The sequence below is a fragment of the Chlamydomonas reinhardtii genome, chromosome 4, assembly GCF_000002595.2.
Source record: "Chlamydomonas reinhardtii strain CC-503 cw92 mt+ chromosome 4, whole genome shotgun sequence".
In the NCBI taxonomy this organism is placed as follows: domain Eukaryota; kingdom Viridiplantae; phylum Chlorophyta; class Chlorophyceae; order Chlamydomonadales; family Chlamydomonadaceae; genus Chlamydomonas; species Chlamydomonas reinhardtii.
In genome coordinates, this window is record NC_057007.1 from 3443000 (window position 1) to 3458745 (window position 15746).

The 15746-nt window shown below is 62.8% G+C and overlaps 2 protein-coding genes across 2 annotated transcripts in view; one reads left to right on the forward strand and one right to left on the reverse strand.

The window, feature by feature from the left end:
* The first annotated feature begins 164 nt into the window (after positions 1-164).
* Positions 165-12566, forward strand: CHLRE_04g227700v5 (uncharacterized protein). The gene is made up of 29 exons (XM_043062040.1): positions 165-499; positions 707-856; positions 1118-1271; positions 1626-1676; positions 2006-2068; positions 2407-2432; positions 2588-2648; positions 3367-3463; positions 3664-3727; positions 3987-4035; positions 4248-4305; positions 4710-4797; positions 4997-5051; positions 5318-5413; positions 5712-5795; positions 6024-6105; positions 6451-6613; positions 6801-6863; positions 7122-7230; positions 7508-7618; positions 7957-8624; positions 8779-8851; positions 9023-9070; positions 9248-9346; positions 9526-9639; positions 9994-10094; positions 10364-10433; positions 10777-10885; positions 11244-12566. The coding sequence occupies exons 2-29, from the start codon at positions 708-710 to the stop codon at positions 11762-11764; spliced, it is 3426 nt and encodes a 1141-aa protein (XP_042925392.1). The 5' UTR covers positions 165-499; position 707; the 3' UTR covers positions 11765-12566.
* Positions 12567-12568: 2 nt separating this feature from the next.
* Positions 12569-15746, reverse strand: part of CHLRE_04g227750v5 (uncharacterized protein) — an 8236-nt gene continuing 5058 nt past the window's right edge. The window contains exons 8-11 of the mRNA XM_043062041.1: positions 15114-15660; positions 13784-14916; positions 13093-13372; positions 12569-12911 (exon numbers count right to left, since the gene is read on the reverse strand). Coding sequence (XP_042925393.1) covers positions 12873-12911; positions 13093-13372; positions 13784-14916; positions 15114-15660 — 1999 coding nt within the window. The 3' untranslated portion in view covers positions 12569-12872. The remainder of the gene's footprint in view (positions 12912-13092; positions 13373-13783; positions 14917-15113; positions 15661-15746) is intronic.

Genomic DNA, 15746 nt, shown 5'->3' on the forward strand with positions numbered 1-15746 from the left:
TGCTTCTCTACCCTAACAGGGGTCGGTAAGGCCAGCAGGGACCACCGGCGGGGCCGCTCTCCGACAGGTGGCAGGGGGCGGCACGCTGGTTCCGTACTACGGTCAAAGGGGACCCAGCATTGCTCGCGGACCACAATGATTTCGGGCCGCTCTTATATCTAAGGATCTGCACACAAGCTACTGTCTTACATTGAACTGAATCGCTCCGACTCCTGAAAACGAGTAGACGCGGTTCCGGAGCCTCCATAGCCTGCTAAACACTTTCGCCAGAATAGCATGTAGTCCACAAGCTATACGAAAATGTCTATTGTTTGTTTAAGTAGCTCTGTGACCTGTCCGCCGAGAGCGACAGTTGGCAGACAGGTTGGCAGACTTTCGCGCGCTCGAGCGACGGAAGACTATACATAGGAGCTGTCACTGTGACTTAGCAAAAGGCAGATGTGTGCCGACATTTGATTACCTCGATGCCTGGCGCTCCTCCCCGTCAGTTTGCTCTCAGGTTTGTGTGAGCCACTGGCGGGGTTCCATAATGCTCAAACGCAGTTACCTCTTTGAACATGGCATGCCACTGTGTGTCAAGTAACAAGCCACGGCCACAGAGCTCCCAGCGTCAAAAAGCACTCGCAACCCCGCTGCGTCTGCCGCTGCCTGCCCCGTTGCCGTCCACTACTTGCACCGAGCTTTGCTGAACAAGTCATGCACGCAGGATGCGCGATTTAGCGCTGCCGCGCGGCCTCCTGTCAGCGGCAGCGGGGCGATTAGCGCTCGTTGCTGCGGCGCTGTCGCTGTCGCTTTGGATCCAGGCCGCTTGCGGTCAAATGCCCAGCAACAGTAATTACGACACCAACGAGGACTGGTGGGTGGGGGAGGATAGGCTCGGGGCTTAGCCCAGCTGGGGGAAAAGGCGTGCCGTTTTGAGCCGTTGAGCACAAGCGGTGTGCCGTGGCAATGTGCGTGGGTGGCGTGTGGGGGACGTCCGCCGATCACACTGGCACACCAAAGAAAGGTTGCTGCCACCCCAGCCCCCCACCCCTAACCCCAACCCCAACCCCCGACCCCCACCCACCACCCGCCTCCACACATTCACACACACGCCCGCCCTAAATTCTTCCCACAGGATCTCTGGCATATCCGCCCAGGGCGCGGGCGGCTGCACCATGGCTAAGAAGGCCACCTTCCGGCCGCCGCCCACCTGCCCGCCACCGCGCGTGCCAGTGCCGCGAGCGCAGGCCGCCACGCTGGGGCACCGCTTCGCACCCATACTGTACCAGGTGCGTTAAGAGAGCACAAGGAAACGAAACACGCGCGCAGGACTGGGTTTGCGATGCAGTAGATTTGCTTCAAAAGTTTCTTCAAGTATATTTTCTGCCACACACAGCAGTTGCACACCGGATAAGGGAAACACCAGGCCGAGAGAATTGGCAGTGTGTGCAAGCAAGCGACGTGCCTCGCCCATGCATGAACACAGAACGATAGAAGTTGGTTATGCGCCCAGTGAGCCCCTCACCACCCCGCCCGCTCCCCTCGCCCGCTGGCTTCCCCACACTGCCCTCTCGCCCCCCTCTCGCCCCCTCCCCCTCCCCTACCCTCTCTCCCCCTCCACCCCTGCCCCCTACTCCCCGCAGCACCCCCTGGACAGCTCCTGGCTGTCAGACCCCTCCACGTGGTACGACCAGGTGCGTGGGTGTACGGCGTGCGGATGCTGGGGTGAAGCTGGCGTGGCGGCGGTGCGTGGGGATTCGGGGGCTGTCTGGCAATCTGGTGGCCTGGTGGTCTGGTGGTATGGTGGCAGTCCTCAGCAGTCCAGGTGGGGGCCCCACGGAAGGCACTGGGGCGGTGCGTGGGTCTGCCGGGCTGTGGCGGGTTCCTGACCCCGCTGTGCTGCCGCCATGACTGCTGCCGCCGCCATGACTGTCATTGAAGCCGCCGCCGCCATGACTGCCTCAGCCGCCATGACTGCCACTAAAGCCGCCGCTGCCATGACTGCCGCCCCGTCCACCTGCAGGCGAACAAGTACGAGACGGTCACTTGGGAGACCCTGAACAAGTTTGTGGTGCCGCCCGACACGGTGGGCGAGATGGGGGTTGGGCGCACGTGGAAGGTGGGGGGTGTGTGTGTAGAGGGTTGTAGATACCAGCCCAAACTAAACCGAACCGGGGGGGAGGGGGCTGCGGTGGGATGGGTGCATCCGGGCGGGCGATGGGGGTAGCATCGGATTGCAGACAGCTAAATGGGCGTGGGAGAAGGACAGCTGGGGGCTGAGTCGTGGCGGGAGTGGAGTGGCGTGGAGTGGAATGGAGGGCGGCGAGGTGCCGTTGGGTGTGTTGGCCAAGACAGCGCACGCCCCCGTGCGTGGTCTCACGTGGGTTTTCCTCACTACTTCATCCCCCACACGCACGCACACAGGGCTACACAGAGCAGGAGTTCGTCGAGTAGGTTGGCCGACGGGCTTCATTTGCGTTCATGTTGATCTGGGTTGCGTTGTGTCTTGTTGGTCAGAAAAGCACCAAAACATTGTTGTAAGTGCGCGCATGTGTGTACGGTAATTGTCTGCTACCCCCACCACTACCCGTTGTCCTGCATGCAGGGGGCAGCAGCTGGTGGCGACTCGGCTGTTCACGCCCACGTACAACGCAACCTCGGACCAGGTGGGTTGGGAGTTGGGCAGGGGACGGGGTGATTGGGTCTTGAGTGGTTGGGTCGTACGACTGGGAGGGATGGGTGTGGTGTCACTCCTTGTAGGCTGGCTGGCTTGGAGCCACAGCAGGCGGTGGCAGCAAGCGGTGCGTATAGGTTGACGTGCCGCCGAGGGGGCCTGGTCCGCCCGCGTCCTGCGGGCCGGACTGGGGCGCTCTGCACTCGGGGTGCTCGGGGTGCTGTTCGTGTTGAGCGGTAGCGTGCAGCCCCTTGCCCCCCCCCCCCGGTCTTGGTTTGCCCCCCCCCCGGTCTTGGTTTGCCCCCCCCCCGGTCTTGGTTTAGCTGGAGTAAATACACCCCTCGGGGTGCTCGGGGTGCTGTCCGGGCGGTGGTGCTGCACACGGTGAGTGACAGCAGCGCGCGCAGCGGCACCGGAGCAGCCACAGCACACGCACACGCACACGGTTTGGACGGGATGGGAAACCCAAATGCCCTTTAGAAGTGGGTCCGAAAGGGGTTGGGCCACCCTCCTCTTCACACGCCGCGGCTGCAGTACTCACACCCCCGAAACCCTGCGAAACCCCCACATGTAGCCCTCGGCCCTCCCTTCCTTGGCCTCCACGATCTTGATTTAAGGTATTGGAGTGAACTACCCCCGCCACCCACGCCCGCCACCCCACGTCATGACTGTACCCCCACCCCCCTGCCCCTCACCCCATACACGCACAGACCAGCTTCACGGTGGTCAGCAGTGAGGAGCTGCAGCGGCGGGCGGTGGTGGACCCGGTGGTGGGCGGGCGGCTCACAGGCAAAGTGTACTACACGAGTGAGAGTTTGGGGGGTTAGGTTGGTGGTGGGGAGGTGGGGTTGTGGTGGGAGGTTGGGATGTCGGGATGAGGTTATAATCCTTGACTCGGGGTATGGATGAATATGCTCATGCCTGCGGGGAGGGGGGCGTTTGCAACGTGTCTCTGGTTGAACGGCCCCGCCCCGTTGCCCCTACCTCTCTCCCGCTCTGCCCTGCAGTGTTCCGGCCTTTTGACCCCAAGGAGGGCACCCTCTACCCGCACTCCTACGTCTTCACCTACATGTGGGTGATCAGCACATGCACGCACACACGTGCGCGCACAAACGTGCACATGCAACATGCAACATGAAAACGCGTGCGTGCCTTTGCCTTGGGGGCCTGTCGGGTGGCGCCAGATTGTTTGGGCATCGCGGCGCATGCTGCCGCTCTTACTTGGATGCGGCCTGCGCTCGCCCATTATTGTCTCCCATCAAGCAAGGAACCCTCACTAACCCGCTCCCCTTCCCCCACGCCCCTGACCCCGCACATAACATTCACCCAGGCTGTTCTACCCTTGGAACGGGTGCAGCAACCAGCTCCTTGCCACACAGGTGCGCGCGTGTGTTGGACACACGTCACGTGCATGCCAAATGCGCGCGCGTCACCACCGACCGCGGCGTGCATCAACACCCTGTCGTGCCGTGTCGGCTGTGCATGTGTCGCATTCACCCTACCTCTTCCGCCCAAATCGCCCACCTCCCCCGCCTCCCCCGCCTCCTCCTCCCCCGCCTCCCCCGCCTCCTCGTGCCCCGCACCCATCCAGGTGAACGGCAAGGACCAGGGCGTGGAGTACTACATGTGTGCGGACGGCGCCCACGAGGGTGCGTGCGTGCGTGAGAGCAGGCGGGAGGAGAGGGAGGAGAGGGAGGAGAGGGAGGAGGGAGGCAGGAGGGAGGAGGGAGGAGAGCGAGGGAGGGAGGAGGGAGGGAGGGAGGAGGGAGGAGAGGGAGGGAGGCGGCGGTGGCGGCGGGCGCCGGATCGGGTCATCAGGGGCTGCATTCGCTCTCTTGCTGGTTTGGGGCATCACCAGCCATAGCATTGAGGCATGGATACACGGTGCTCACACCACCTGGAGAGATATCAACACGCATAGATACACACGCACGTGCATGCGCCTGCGTTCGTTCCTGCCTGGTGCTTTCCTGTCACACACACAAACACATACACACACATGAACGCACGTGCACACACGCACGTGCACACACGCACCCATGCACGTGTGCAGGTGACTTGGAGCACATCAAGGTGTGGGTGTGCGAGGACGACATGCTGAACGACGACCCCGCCACCGCCATCCGCCGGACCCAGTACAGGTGCGCATGCCGCGGGGTCATGTGACTGGTGTGAGGCGAGAGGTTTGACGTAGGTGTTTGCATGTGGGTTTGCACGTGCATGGGTGTATGGCTGTGTTAAGCGCAAGGGTGTTCGCGTGTGTGTGTGTGTGTGTGTGTGTATGTTTGTGCGTATGGATTCTGTTCTCTGCCCATCCGTGTGTGTGTATGCGCCATGCAGCCAGCACGGGTGGCTGCCTGACTTCGACTGCACCGCCGGGGAGTGCAACTGGGAGGTGCGTGTGTGGGTGGGCGTGGGTGTGAGCCGGCGGCTGACTGGCTGGTTGGAGCGGGGCTTGGGGAACGGGGGGCGGGTTGGCAACTTGGCACGTATGCATGAGAAAGAGCATGCGCGCAGCGTGGCTGCTTTGGTGCTCGAGCAGCCTAGCCCACGCCAAGGATGGCTTCATCTGCTGCGGGTGTATACTTACTCACCTCGCTCCACCTGCATTATCCTTCCTCTTGCTTCATGCCTTGCGTCACGCATTTCCGTTCCGTGCAGCGCGACGAGCTGGGCACCAAACGACTTGTGTCGTACGCGGGCTTGTTCTCACATTCCAATTGGAACAACGCCACAAATCTGTACGTCTACGAAAAGGTGCGCACCGTGCGGCGTTTTTAGGGGTAAAGCTGCTGGGCGGCGGGTGGGTGGGCGGTCCGTGCCTCCGGCCCTCCTCCCGCCGTGTATGCGTGCTGCTGTCTACCGGATGCACGCAATGGCAGCAGAGGTGGGCGGGCGGGCGGAGGTTCGCTGCTTGCATGCCCGCGTGTGAGTTGCAGCAGCAACTCTCTCCCGAGTGCGTACTCGGCAGCCGCGTAAGGTGCTCGTTCTGACTGCTAATCACCATGCATTGTGACACCCTGTCGTCTGTCGTGCTTTCTTTGTACGCACCCAGATCAAGTGGGCATCCATCATAAACATGGACGGTCTGTACATCGGCGACCGATACGTCAAGGGACCCGTATTCTACCCCAACCAGGTAGCTACATATGTACGGCATACGCCTAGCATTATTGGGACGGCGCGGGCGGCCACCTGCTGCTGTGAAGCCGATAGCTGAGAGAGACGCTCGATTAAGTCAGTCCACTCAGCAGGCGGCAGGCAGGCAGGCGGCAGGGTGAAAAGGTACCTGAAACATTGAATTATCAATGATACTTTCATGTTTAACTATTTCACTGATTTTTGGCCGTGCACGCCCCGCCCGCAGAACAACACGCTGTGGCTGCCCTACACAAGTGAAATGACTCCGGCCCAACTAAGGGGCAGATTCGCGTGGGCGGCATTTCCAGGTGCGTGCGCACGTTTGGTGATGAGTGGTGTGGTAGTGTTGCTCAACGCAGCACATGCTTGCAAGGTGCGTTGCGTTGCATGCTTGGGTGAACCAAGGTAGTGAATGCGGGCGGGCGGAAACCACTGCACCACAGCAGATTGCGTCCCAACACCCAAATAGCACATGCGGCCGTCGCCGGCCTGCTGTGTATCGCTATGAGGTGCGCATATGCTATGCATAGGGAGTTGCTGCTGCGCATGCGCGCGTCGTGTCGTACAAGCCATCGGTGGCTGGCTTGTGTACGGCTCATGATGATGACCCTGCATGCCGTACGTACGTACGTACCGTACACATGCCCATACAGGCACGTGGGGCGGCACGCTGTACAGCACCAACGGCCGTACGATCACGTGCCTTTTCAACAACCAGACCGTCGAGGGGCCCTGCAACGCCACCAACCCCGCCTACTACATCCTGGGCCTGGTCATTCGGCCCACGGGCTGGAGCATGGACAACATCACCTGGGGGTGAGACGAGCCGCAGCACGTTGCGCGTGTGCATGCATGGTTTCGATATTCGGCTAAACCCTGTACAGAATTGATTGAAAAATTATTGCGGAGATGTATGTACATGCCCTTACTTGCTCGCTCCTCCTCCACTCCTCCCCGCGCGCTCGATCTGCGCTGCGCTTCTCGCTCGCTCGCTCTCACGCAGCAACGCGGCGGGCGGCAACACGGTGACAGGGCCGCTGTGGCACCGCAGCTTCGCATTCAACTGGTGCGTGCCGTAGCGGGGAGCGAGCAGTGTGAATCAATTGATAATGGTGGCGGCACCGCGAGCCCGCTGCCGCCAGGGTGCACGCAACGCACGCAACAGTGCACGCGCTATGCACATGCACACTAGGCAGTTGGTACTTGCGACGCCTAGGTACCTCGCGGACCCGCTACACATGCCCACCCGCGCACTCTACTACTGTTCCACCCTCACACACACACACATACACACACACACGTGCGCACTCCCACACGCCCGCAGGGAGCTGGAGCGCGCCGCGCCCTTGTACAGTGAGAGCATCCTGGGGGGCTTCCTGGACCAGTTCGATGGGCTGTGCCCCTTCGAAGCCAACATAACAACACCAGACGAGGTCGGTCCGCTGCAGCTGCTGCTGATGCATGTATTCTTTTCTTGAAACACGCACTGTTAGCTTGCTACCTAGGCGCTCGCTCGGCGGCATGCAGCTAGGTAACCAAGTAAGCTGCACGGTGTCACCTCCCCTCATCTCACCCAATCTCCCGTACCACACACCAGCCAGGGCGCGGGCATGCGTGTTCCCACTTTACCACATCGCATTGCCTCACCTAGCCTCACCTCACCACACCCCACCACGCCATGCCTGCGGCCTCCCACACGTACGCGCACAGGGGGCTGGCGTGTTCCCACACACAAACCTGAAACAGTTCTTGGGGGCGGTGGTGGGGCTGGTGCTGGCGAGCAGTGTGGTGGCCTTCGCCATGGTGCTGCCCGTACTGCTGGTGAGCGAGTGAGAGAGTGTGTACGGTATGTGGAAGAGAGCGAGGAAAAGAGGGAGGGAGAGGGATGAGCGAGGCAGCGCCACAGTGTGACTGGAATGGAGGATACATGGGGATGACGGCAGGTGCGCTTGTGGAGACAAGCGAGTATAGGTGTTAGTGCGTTTGGCGTGTGTGTGTAGGTGTGTTTGTGTGTATATGTGTGTGGGGGGGGGGGGTGTGGGGGGTGTATAGGTGCGCGTGTCGTGTATGGCACACATGCTTTTGCGTGTGGCCGTACGTGCTTGCCATCACCATACGCGGTGTGTGGTGATGCCTTCTGTGGGCTCGCTGGCTTGCAGGTGCGGCGGGAGGCAAAGGTGCTGCTGCAGCTGAAGGCGGAGGTGGAGCTTATGCTGAAGGGCCCCGTGGCGCCCCCCATAGCGCTGCCGCCCCAGCAGCCGCTGCAGCCACCACCCCAGCAAAAGCCGTCGCTGCAGCCGCCGCAGCCGCAGCAGTTTCCGCTAAAGCAGCAGCAGGAGCTGGAGCTGCCAGCGCCGCCTCCGGCGCCTGTGCCGCCGCCAGCAGCGCCCCCGCCGGCGCCTCCGGCACCGCTTGGTGTCGGAGAGGCTGTGTCGAACAACAGCGGCCACACTGCGGCGGCAGCAGCCGCTGTGGCGTACCCAGCTAATGCGGCAGCAGACAAACCACAGCGGCAGCTGGGCAGGAATTACGGTACTGCAAACCTTTCATCAGACTCCGATTCTATGAACTCGGCAGCTGGCATGGCCGTTCCTGCTTCGGCAGTGGCAGCAGCGGCGGGGCTGCAAACTGCAGAGGGTGCAGCTGGTGGCTGCGGGACCACCGAACACGTTGGCAAGCTCAGCAGCGGTTGCATGGAGCCGCCACAGCCACTGTCGCCGTCACCCGCGGCGCAGCCCCAACACCAATCCGTACAGATGTCATACGTGGACATGTCGCACAGCTTCATCTCCCGCGCCTTCCATGCTAGCGTCATGCATCGCTACGTGTAAGTCCCGCCGACATGAGCACAAAGCCGAGCGGGGTGTGTGGCTGCACACACTTGATGCATCAACCCCATTACTGTCTGCCACTCTTTATCATCCATCATCTCTAGCTAACATGTGATCCCTCGTGACCCCTGTCGTCATGCATGTGCACAGACTGACGGCCTGGATTTTCGTGGGCGTGGCGTGCTACATTGCCGCCGTCGTGCTGGGCGTGCTGGGCGTCAAGGTGCGTGCCACCTGTCAATCACCCACACAAGCACAAGCACAACCATGTAAACCATGTAAAAGACAGACATGAAAGTAGTGCCAGCACACCGGGCCAGCGTGTCCTGCTGGTGTGATGTGCGCCCCTACCCTTATTAACAAACATCATGCCAACTTGCATACTTCCATGCAGGACATTGCGACCGCACTCAATCGACTTGTGCCGCTGCCGTTATGGAAGGTGCGCATGTGCCCGCCGATGAGTGGGCGGGGCTGCCACAATTTTGGGATCAGTGGCTGAGTTCGCAAGCAATACTGCACCCGTACTCGTGCATGTGACTAGTGAGGTCTCGCACATCCACTCAATGGCACTCATCGCATGCTTACTGTGCACCCAACCCACCGCACCTCATCCCAGGTGCTGAGTCAAGCCATCGTGATTGTCTACGGAATCTTTGGGGTCGTCAACCTGGCAATCATCATCACATCAGTCTGGATTCGACCCCGTGTGATCATGGTACAGTGTTTCGGTTTTAGGGAGGTTGTCTGTAAGCGACGTGACCAGTGTCAAGCCGCCGCGCGCATGGAATTAAGCCGCCATTGCCACCATGTGCGCATTAGTTCCTTGAGCGACCCGAAGCCCAAAATCGCGAATTCACAATCCTGCCAACCCCCGCCAACCCCCGGCTACCCAAGGCTTGCTACGGTTGGTGCAGTGGCCACTGCGGCTGCGCCTGCTGCAAGAAGATGAATCGAATGGAGGCGGCGCGTCGGTCCTGGACCGCGCACGCCGTACTGACAGGACTGCTGGTGCGTTGCTGGTGTTGTGTGCTGTGCGTGATGTGCGTACTATAGGCGTGCGGCGTGCGGTGCATGTGGGGGTGGCACAACCGGCGGAATCAGTGAGAGTCCTGTCGGTTTGTGTCGTGCGCTGTCCTGATTATCGTATAATCACCGGGTATGGGTGACAGCGTCACACTGCTGGAAGTCAAACTACTGGTAACACATCACGCATGCACAAGTACACACATACCCAAAATCGCACGTGTGCGTATTGATGTTTCTTGTGCTTCGTAACACAGTCGCGCCGACCACACATACCGTACACACAGGCTCTGACAGAGTCAAACACACGCACTACCTACCCCGCACATGCGCACACAGGGCATTGAGCTGAACGTCACAATGCTTATCTTCGCGCTGGGAATGATGATGTGGGTCGCGCGGCTGGGCATCGAGGAGTCCTGCTACCGCGTCCTCACCGGGTGAGTGTGCTCTTGAGCGGGTGGGCGGCCAGGGTAGGCAGGCAGGCAGGCTGGTGGGTGTGGGCGTGGGCGTGGGGCGTGGAGGGGTGGGGGCCTGGGCGGGGGTCGCTGAAGCCCGCTGCTGTCATGACAGCCCCCTGTGACACGAGTGTGATTGTACTCCACGCGGCGGGCGTCTTCCTGCTAGGGCCGCGCGTCTCTGTTTATACCAGCCCTTTCATCATCCGCATGCCATGATGTACATTTCATGATCACGTGTGCGGCAACAGGCTGTTCTCAGCGGCCTACTTTCTGAGTGACGTGTGTTTGGACCTGTCCATCATCGGGATCTACACGCCGGTGAGGCCGGGATGGGCGGATGCTGAGGTGGAGGGTGCGGGGGCCGCTGAGGGCGTGGGCCTGGGATGGGCCTTTGGCGGGGCGGGGGAAAGGAGTGGGGATGGGTCCGGCCTTGGGGATGGAGGTGGGGATGTGGGTACCACAGGAAGGATGCATGCGGTCACCGCGCCGTCACCCCTCTGTAACACCCCACTCCACACCACCCACCACCCCACCCCATCCCATCACCCCACTACACCCACCATCCCACTTCACCCACCATCCCATTTCAGCCATCATCCCACTTCCCCCGCCATCCCACCCACCATCCCATCATCCCATAACCCCACCCACCATCCCACAGGTGTGCGGCGCTGACCTGTCCGCGCTGTGTGCGGTGTGGAGCGACCTCAACCCCGACTTCCTCGTGTACGGCTGCCTGCTGTTCGTGATCGCAGAGACCATGTTCCTGGGTGAGTGGCACGGTGATGATGGTTGGGTGGTGGTGCTTGCATGGTCGCGGTATCGCGTAGTGTGTTGTTTGGTGAGTGGTGTGGGTGCGCGATCAGGGAGGTTGTGTTTCATTGCGTGAATAGATTCCGGTAGTTGGTGGGTACAGGCTCATACGCGCGCATGGTAGCAAAGACCCTGCGGCGGCGCATACACGTGAGTCGGGCGCGGCATGGGTGCGGCGTAGGGACGCACACTCACACAAGCAAGGAGGTCATGGCGACAGACAGCACGCGCAACAAACGTGGTACATGAACACACACGCAACCTTACTTGGACCTCTCACTTTGTACGGGTGTCTTATCATTCATGTCTTTGCAGTCCTGGCCACCACCAACTATGTGGGCATGCGGACCGGCGCCGCCATCACTGCGGCCATGGACCTGGCGAGCAGAGCCTCGCGGGAGGCGGAGGCGGCGGCAGCGAGGCGGCGGAAGCGTGACAACAAACGCGCAGAACAGGAGGCCGCGGCGGCGGCAGCCGCGGCCGCAGCTGCAGCTGGTGGCGGGGCGCTGCCGCGGACGTCAGGCTGGTCGGGTCTGTTCAGGAGGAAGACCGTGATCGTAGCGTCAGCAGCCGCGGCGCCGCCGATGCAGCAGCTCTCAGGAGGGGGTGGTGTGGCGGTCCCGGCTGCGGACGCGCGGCAGATTCAGTCTTCGCCGGAGCTGGCGCAGCTTGGTGGGGCTGGTGGTGGTGTAAGTACAGTCAGCGCCGGCGCTGGCGCCGGCACTGTTTCAGGAGGGGCTGCGGGAGGAGGGGTTGGAGGAGGAGGGGGTGGAGGGGCTTGTGGCGAGCAAGCGGCGCTGTCGCCCCCAGCTGGGCAGGCGGCTAGCCGGCAATGATCGACGGCTCGTAGATGTCTGAGGCCGGACATTGGTGTTGGTGGCCAGGAGCGCATTGTTTTGTGGTGTGCTCGTTACACGGGTGTGGTGCGCTCGCGGCATATATCAGCAATGTGTTAATGGTCGTTTGGGACGCAACAGCAGTGCCAGCATTCTTAACCCATAATGTAATGACTCATTTGCATGGCTGTTGCCCAAGAGCAACGTAGCTCGCGTCGCGTGGCCATACATGGCGTGCATACCATATGCCTAGCAGTGTTACAAGTTTCATTATGAGCACCCTTGATCCGGACTGGTTGGATGCGCATGCTGGGATGGGTGGGATGGTGCGTGTCATGCGGGCAGTCCTAAAGCCCTACCTATATTGGCTGACGTGGCATGGATTCACAGATTCCTCTTTATTTGCTTATAGGCATTGGCGAAACGGATCTGGTAATAATGGTGCGTGGGCAGCGAGAGCACGTATGGTACGGCATGCTTACAGGAGGCCCTGTGCGCGCAGGGATGGATGCCGTTTCGTTCGACATGAGGCAACCAGGGCTCTGACGTTTGGGCTGTTTCGCTACACCAAAGGAAACGGCAGCCGCGCAAGCTTGGAGTGCACGCAGGTGCACGATGGAAATTTTGAGCCCAATGGGCAATTGGAACTTGAACAGACAAGATGACATACCACTTGCCGACTGATAATACCGTGTGTTACCGGAAGTTGCAAACACTTGTACGAGATGCCGTTACAGCCCTATTTATTCTACCACGGTATGCGCAAAGGCAGGCAGGCACACGGGGGAGCTCGAACGCGAACAGGATGAATGATGCAATCCACATCATGCGGCGTTAAGCCAATAAAGGTGCCCGGGTAAGCAAGATCTCTGCCCGTCACACATCGACCGGGGTTACCGTATCCAGCGCGGCCCGCGGCCCGACTCGCAGCTTCCCTGCTCAGCCTACCTGTACGGTATTTCCCTCACGTCAGTGTGCGTCCATGTGATTTGCACGCGCGCCAACGCCCACATCACAGTATGGCCCCATGCCTGCAACCTGCAGCCCCGCTGCAACAAAAGCCACACACGCACACGCTCTCTTCGCTCATAGACACCGTAGCCCTACATCACTGCGTGTCATCACCGAAACCGATGTCCCAGAAGCCCTGCAACGCGGGAGCATGAGCGGGTTGGGCGGGCTTGTCAAGCGAAGCCATGTACGGCACCCGGTGCCCAGATTGCATGGCCCCATCGTGCATCGTACCCAACCTTGTCGCGCTCGGGCTCGTGCCAGGCATGGCACAATGTGCAATTACCTAAGAAGGCGTTCACACTCACAGCGCTCACCTCGGGTGTGGCGGGCGGGACGTACCTGAACCGGTGCCGCCCGCCCGCCTGACGCAACTCCGCAATCGTGCTCCTGCTGCCCGCTCCACCTGCCCATGCCGCTCGCCCCACTCCATCGTGCCCCCCGCCGCCATCGCCACCATCCCCAGCGCCCGCCGCCGCCGCTGCCGCGCCTGCTGTGCCTGCTGCGCCTGCGCCTGCTGCACCTGGCGCCGGGCCGGAGTGGCCACAGGTGCGCTCCACTGTAGTGCCCCAGGAGGCCAGGGCCTCGTAAAAGGCTCTGCGGCAACGAGGAACGCAAACACGAAAGCGTGGTCATTAAGAGTGCGCGCGCAAGTGGCTGCCTGCCTATTAGGCACGCACGCACGCACGCACGCACACAAACACACACACACACACACACACACACACACACACACACACACACACACAACCACACACACACAACCACACACACACTGCGGTAAGTATACTCTGAAGGTAATCCGCGGCCGTAATTCTGCATCGCATACACTGTCCTACGCGTAATGGTTTCCTTGTGCTCTTTAACATACACATACACACACATACACACACACACACCCGCACGCCTGCCCCCAACTGTACCGATACGCCGCACGAACAGCCCGCCCACCCACCCGCATAGGCGCATACCCACGGGTCCATCCAGGCGACCGGCCGCACCGCCCACCTGCAGCCGGCGCACTCGATGGCGGTCAGCGCCTCCCGCTCCCGGCCGCGCACCACCGCCGAGTACTTGTAGCCCGGCTCGCCGGTCGGGGGCGCACCAGCAGCGGCGGGACCACCAGCAGCGGCAGGGCCACCGCGACCACCAGCAGGACCGCCAGCACCGTGATCGACAGGGCCGCCAGCACCGCGATCGACAGGGCCACCAGCAGGGCCACCGGCAGGACCGCCAGCAGGGCCGCCAACACCGCGACCGCCAGTAGCGCTACCGCGCCTGCCCGCCCCTGTGACGCCGGGCAGCTGGGCGGCTGTGCTGCTGCCCCACTGCGGCCGCTGCCCGGCTGCTGCGGCCGCCCGGCTGCTGCTGGGCTGTGGATGCGGGCGAGGCGCAGACGCCGCAGCACCCCCGGCTGCAGCAGATGAGAGCTGCTGGCCGCAGTCGGCGGCCCCACCACTCAAAGGTGCGGCTGGGGTTGCGCCCGGGCCCCACCCGCCATGCCGAGGCGACGGCACCGTGGTGCCGCCTGCAGGGGAGCGGCGAGAGGGAAGCCCGGACCCCGGGCCCGGCCCAGGGCCTAGCCCTGGCCTTGCCGCGCTCGGCTGCTGTTGCTGCGGCTGCACCGACGGCTGCGCCGGCGCGGCTGCTGAGCCCGCGGACACGGGGCCGCGCGGTGGCCGCTCCAGCGCGGCCCAGCTCCCCGGGCCCCCGTATGGCCCCTGGGGTTGCTGCTGTTGCTGCTGCTGCTGCCGCTGCTGCTGCTGCGGCGGCGGCGGCGGCAGCGGTGGCTGCGGGTGCTGCTCCTGCGCTGCTACCCTGGGAGACGCCTGCCGGCCCCAGGGGGCCGCCGCCGCGTCGCCGCCGGCTGGGCGGACGGGTGCATCGGGCGCTTTCCGCTTCTGGGGCCGCGGGCCAGACGGCTCCGCACTGCAGCCGCCGCCTAGCAGTTTGCCAACCGCCTCTGCAGCTGGCGGCGCCGAGCCGCTGCGAGGCACGGCGCCGCCGCCGCCGTCGGGCCATGCTGCGCCCCTGGCAAAGTCAGCGGCGGCGGCTTCAAACACGTCCGCGTTTGAGCCCAAGTCCGCACCATCACAGTTGGCATTCGCATCCGCTGCCGGGCCCAGAGGCGCGCCGCCATCCTGCAAGGATACCGGCGCGGAGGCATGTCCGTGTACACAGAGGGTTCGTGGCGCCGTCTAAAACACGCATGGACGGCAGCGCAGTCGCGGCCTCCTGCACGCGAGGTCCCCACACCGTGACACCATGCCGCACCACAGCACATACCGTGAGCGCGTGAATCCATGATTACGTCCCCGTTCCATCCCGCCCAACGCACCGAGCCCCATGAGCTCTGACGCTGGAGCGGCTTGCGGCGGTGCAGTGCCCGGCCCGGAACCGACTCGCCGCCTTGCTGCTGCGCGCCGCCCGGCGTGCCTCGCCCTGGCGACGGCTGCCGCGAAAACGGCAGCTGCTGCTGCACGTAGCGCCGCTGCTGCTGAGCCGCCACCGCCGCCACTGCCGCCGCCGCCGCCGCCATGCCGGCTGGCCCTTGCGAGCCGCCTGGTCTACTGCCAGCCCCATTCTGAAGCGGCCCGCCAGCAGCCCCGCGCTTGGCAGCCGCGCCGCCGCCACCACCGCCGTCGCTCATGAAGGGGTCGGCCGAGCGAGCGCGCTTGTTGAACCATTTGCTGCCCGCTCCCTCCTCGTCCTCAAGCTGCTGCTTCACCCCCGCCTCCTCCAGGTCCAACTCCACCACCTCCACCCGGTGCTGTGGGCTAGGCGCCCTGGCACGGGGCGCAAACAGCGACCCACCGCCCGGCCAGCTTGCGCCCCGGGCCAGGGCGCCTAGCCCACAGCACCGGGTGGAGGTGGTGGAGTTGGACCTGGAGGAGGCGGGGGTGAAGCAGCAGCTTGAGGACGAGGAGGGAGCGGGCAGCAAATGGTTCAACAAGCGCGCTCGCTCGGCCGA

What these genes read in the sequence shown, in the direction of transcription:
- CHLRE_04g227700v5 (XM_043062040.1), top strand. Translation starts at nt 708, where the DNA reads ATGCGCGATTTAGCGCTGCCGCGCGGCCTCCTGTCAGCGGCAGCGGGG. An exon ending in TCGCACCCATACTGTACCAG is followed by an intron (nt 1,272 to 1,625) that starts GTGCGTTAAGAG and finishes TACTCCCCGCAG; the next exon opens with CACCCCCTGGACAGCTCCTG. An exon ending in ACCAGCTCCTTGCCACACAG is followed by an intron (nt 4,036 to 4,247) that starts GTGCGCGCGTGT and finishes GCACCCATCCAG; the next exon opens with GTGAACGGCAAGGACCAGGG.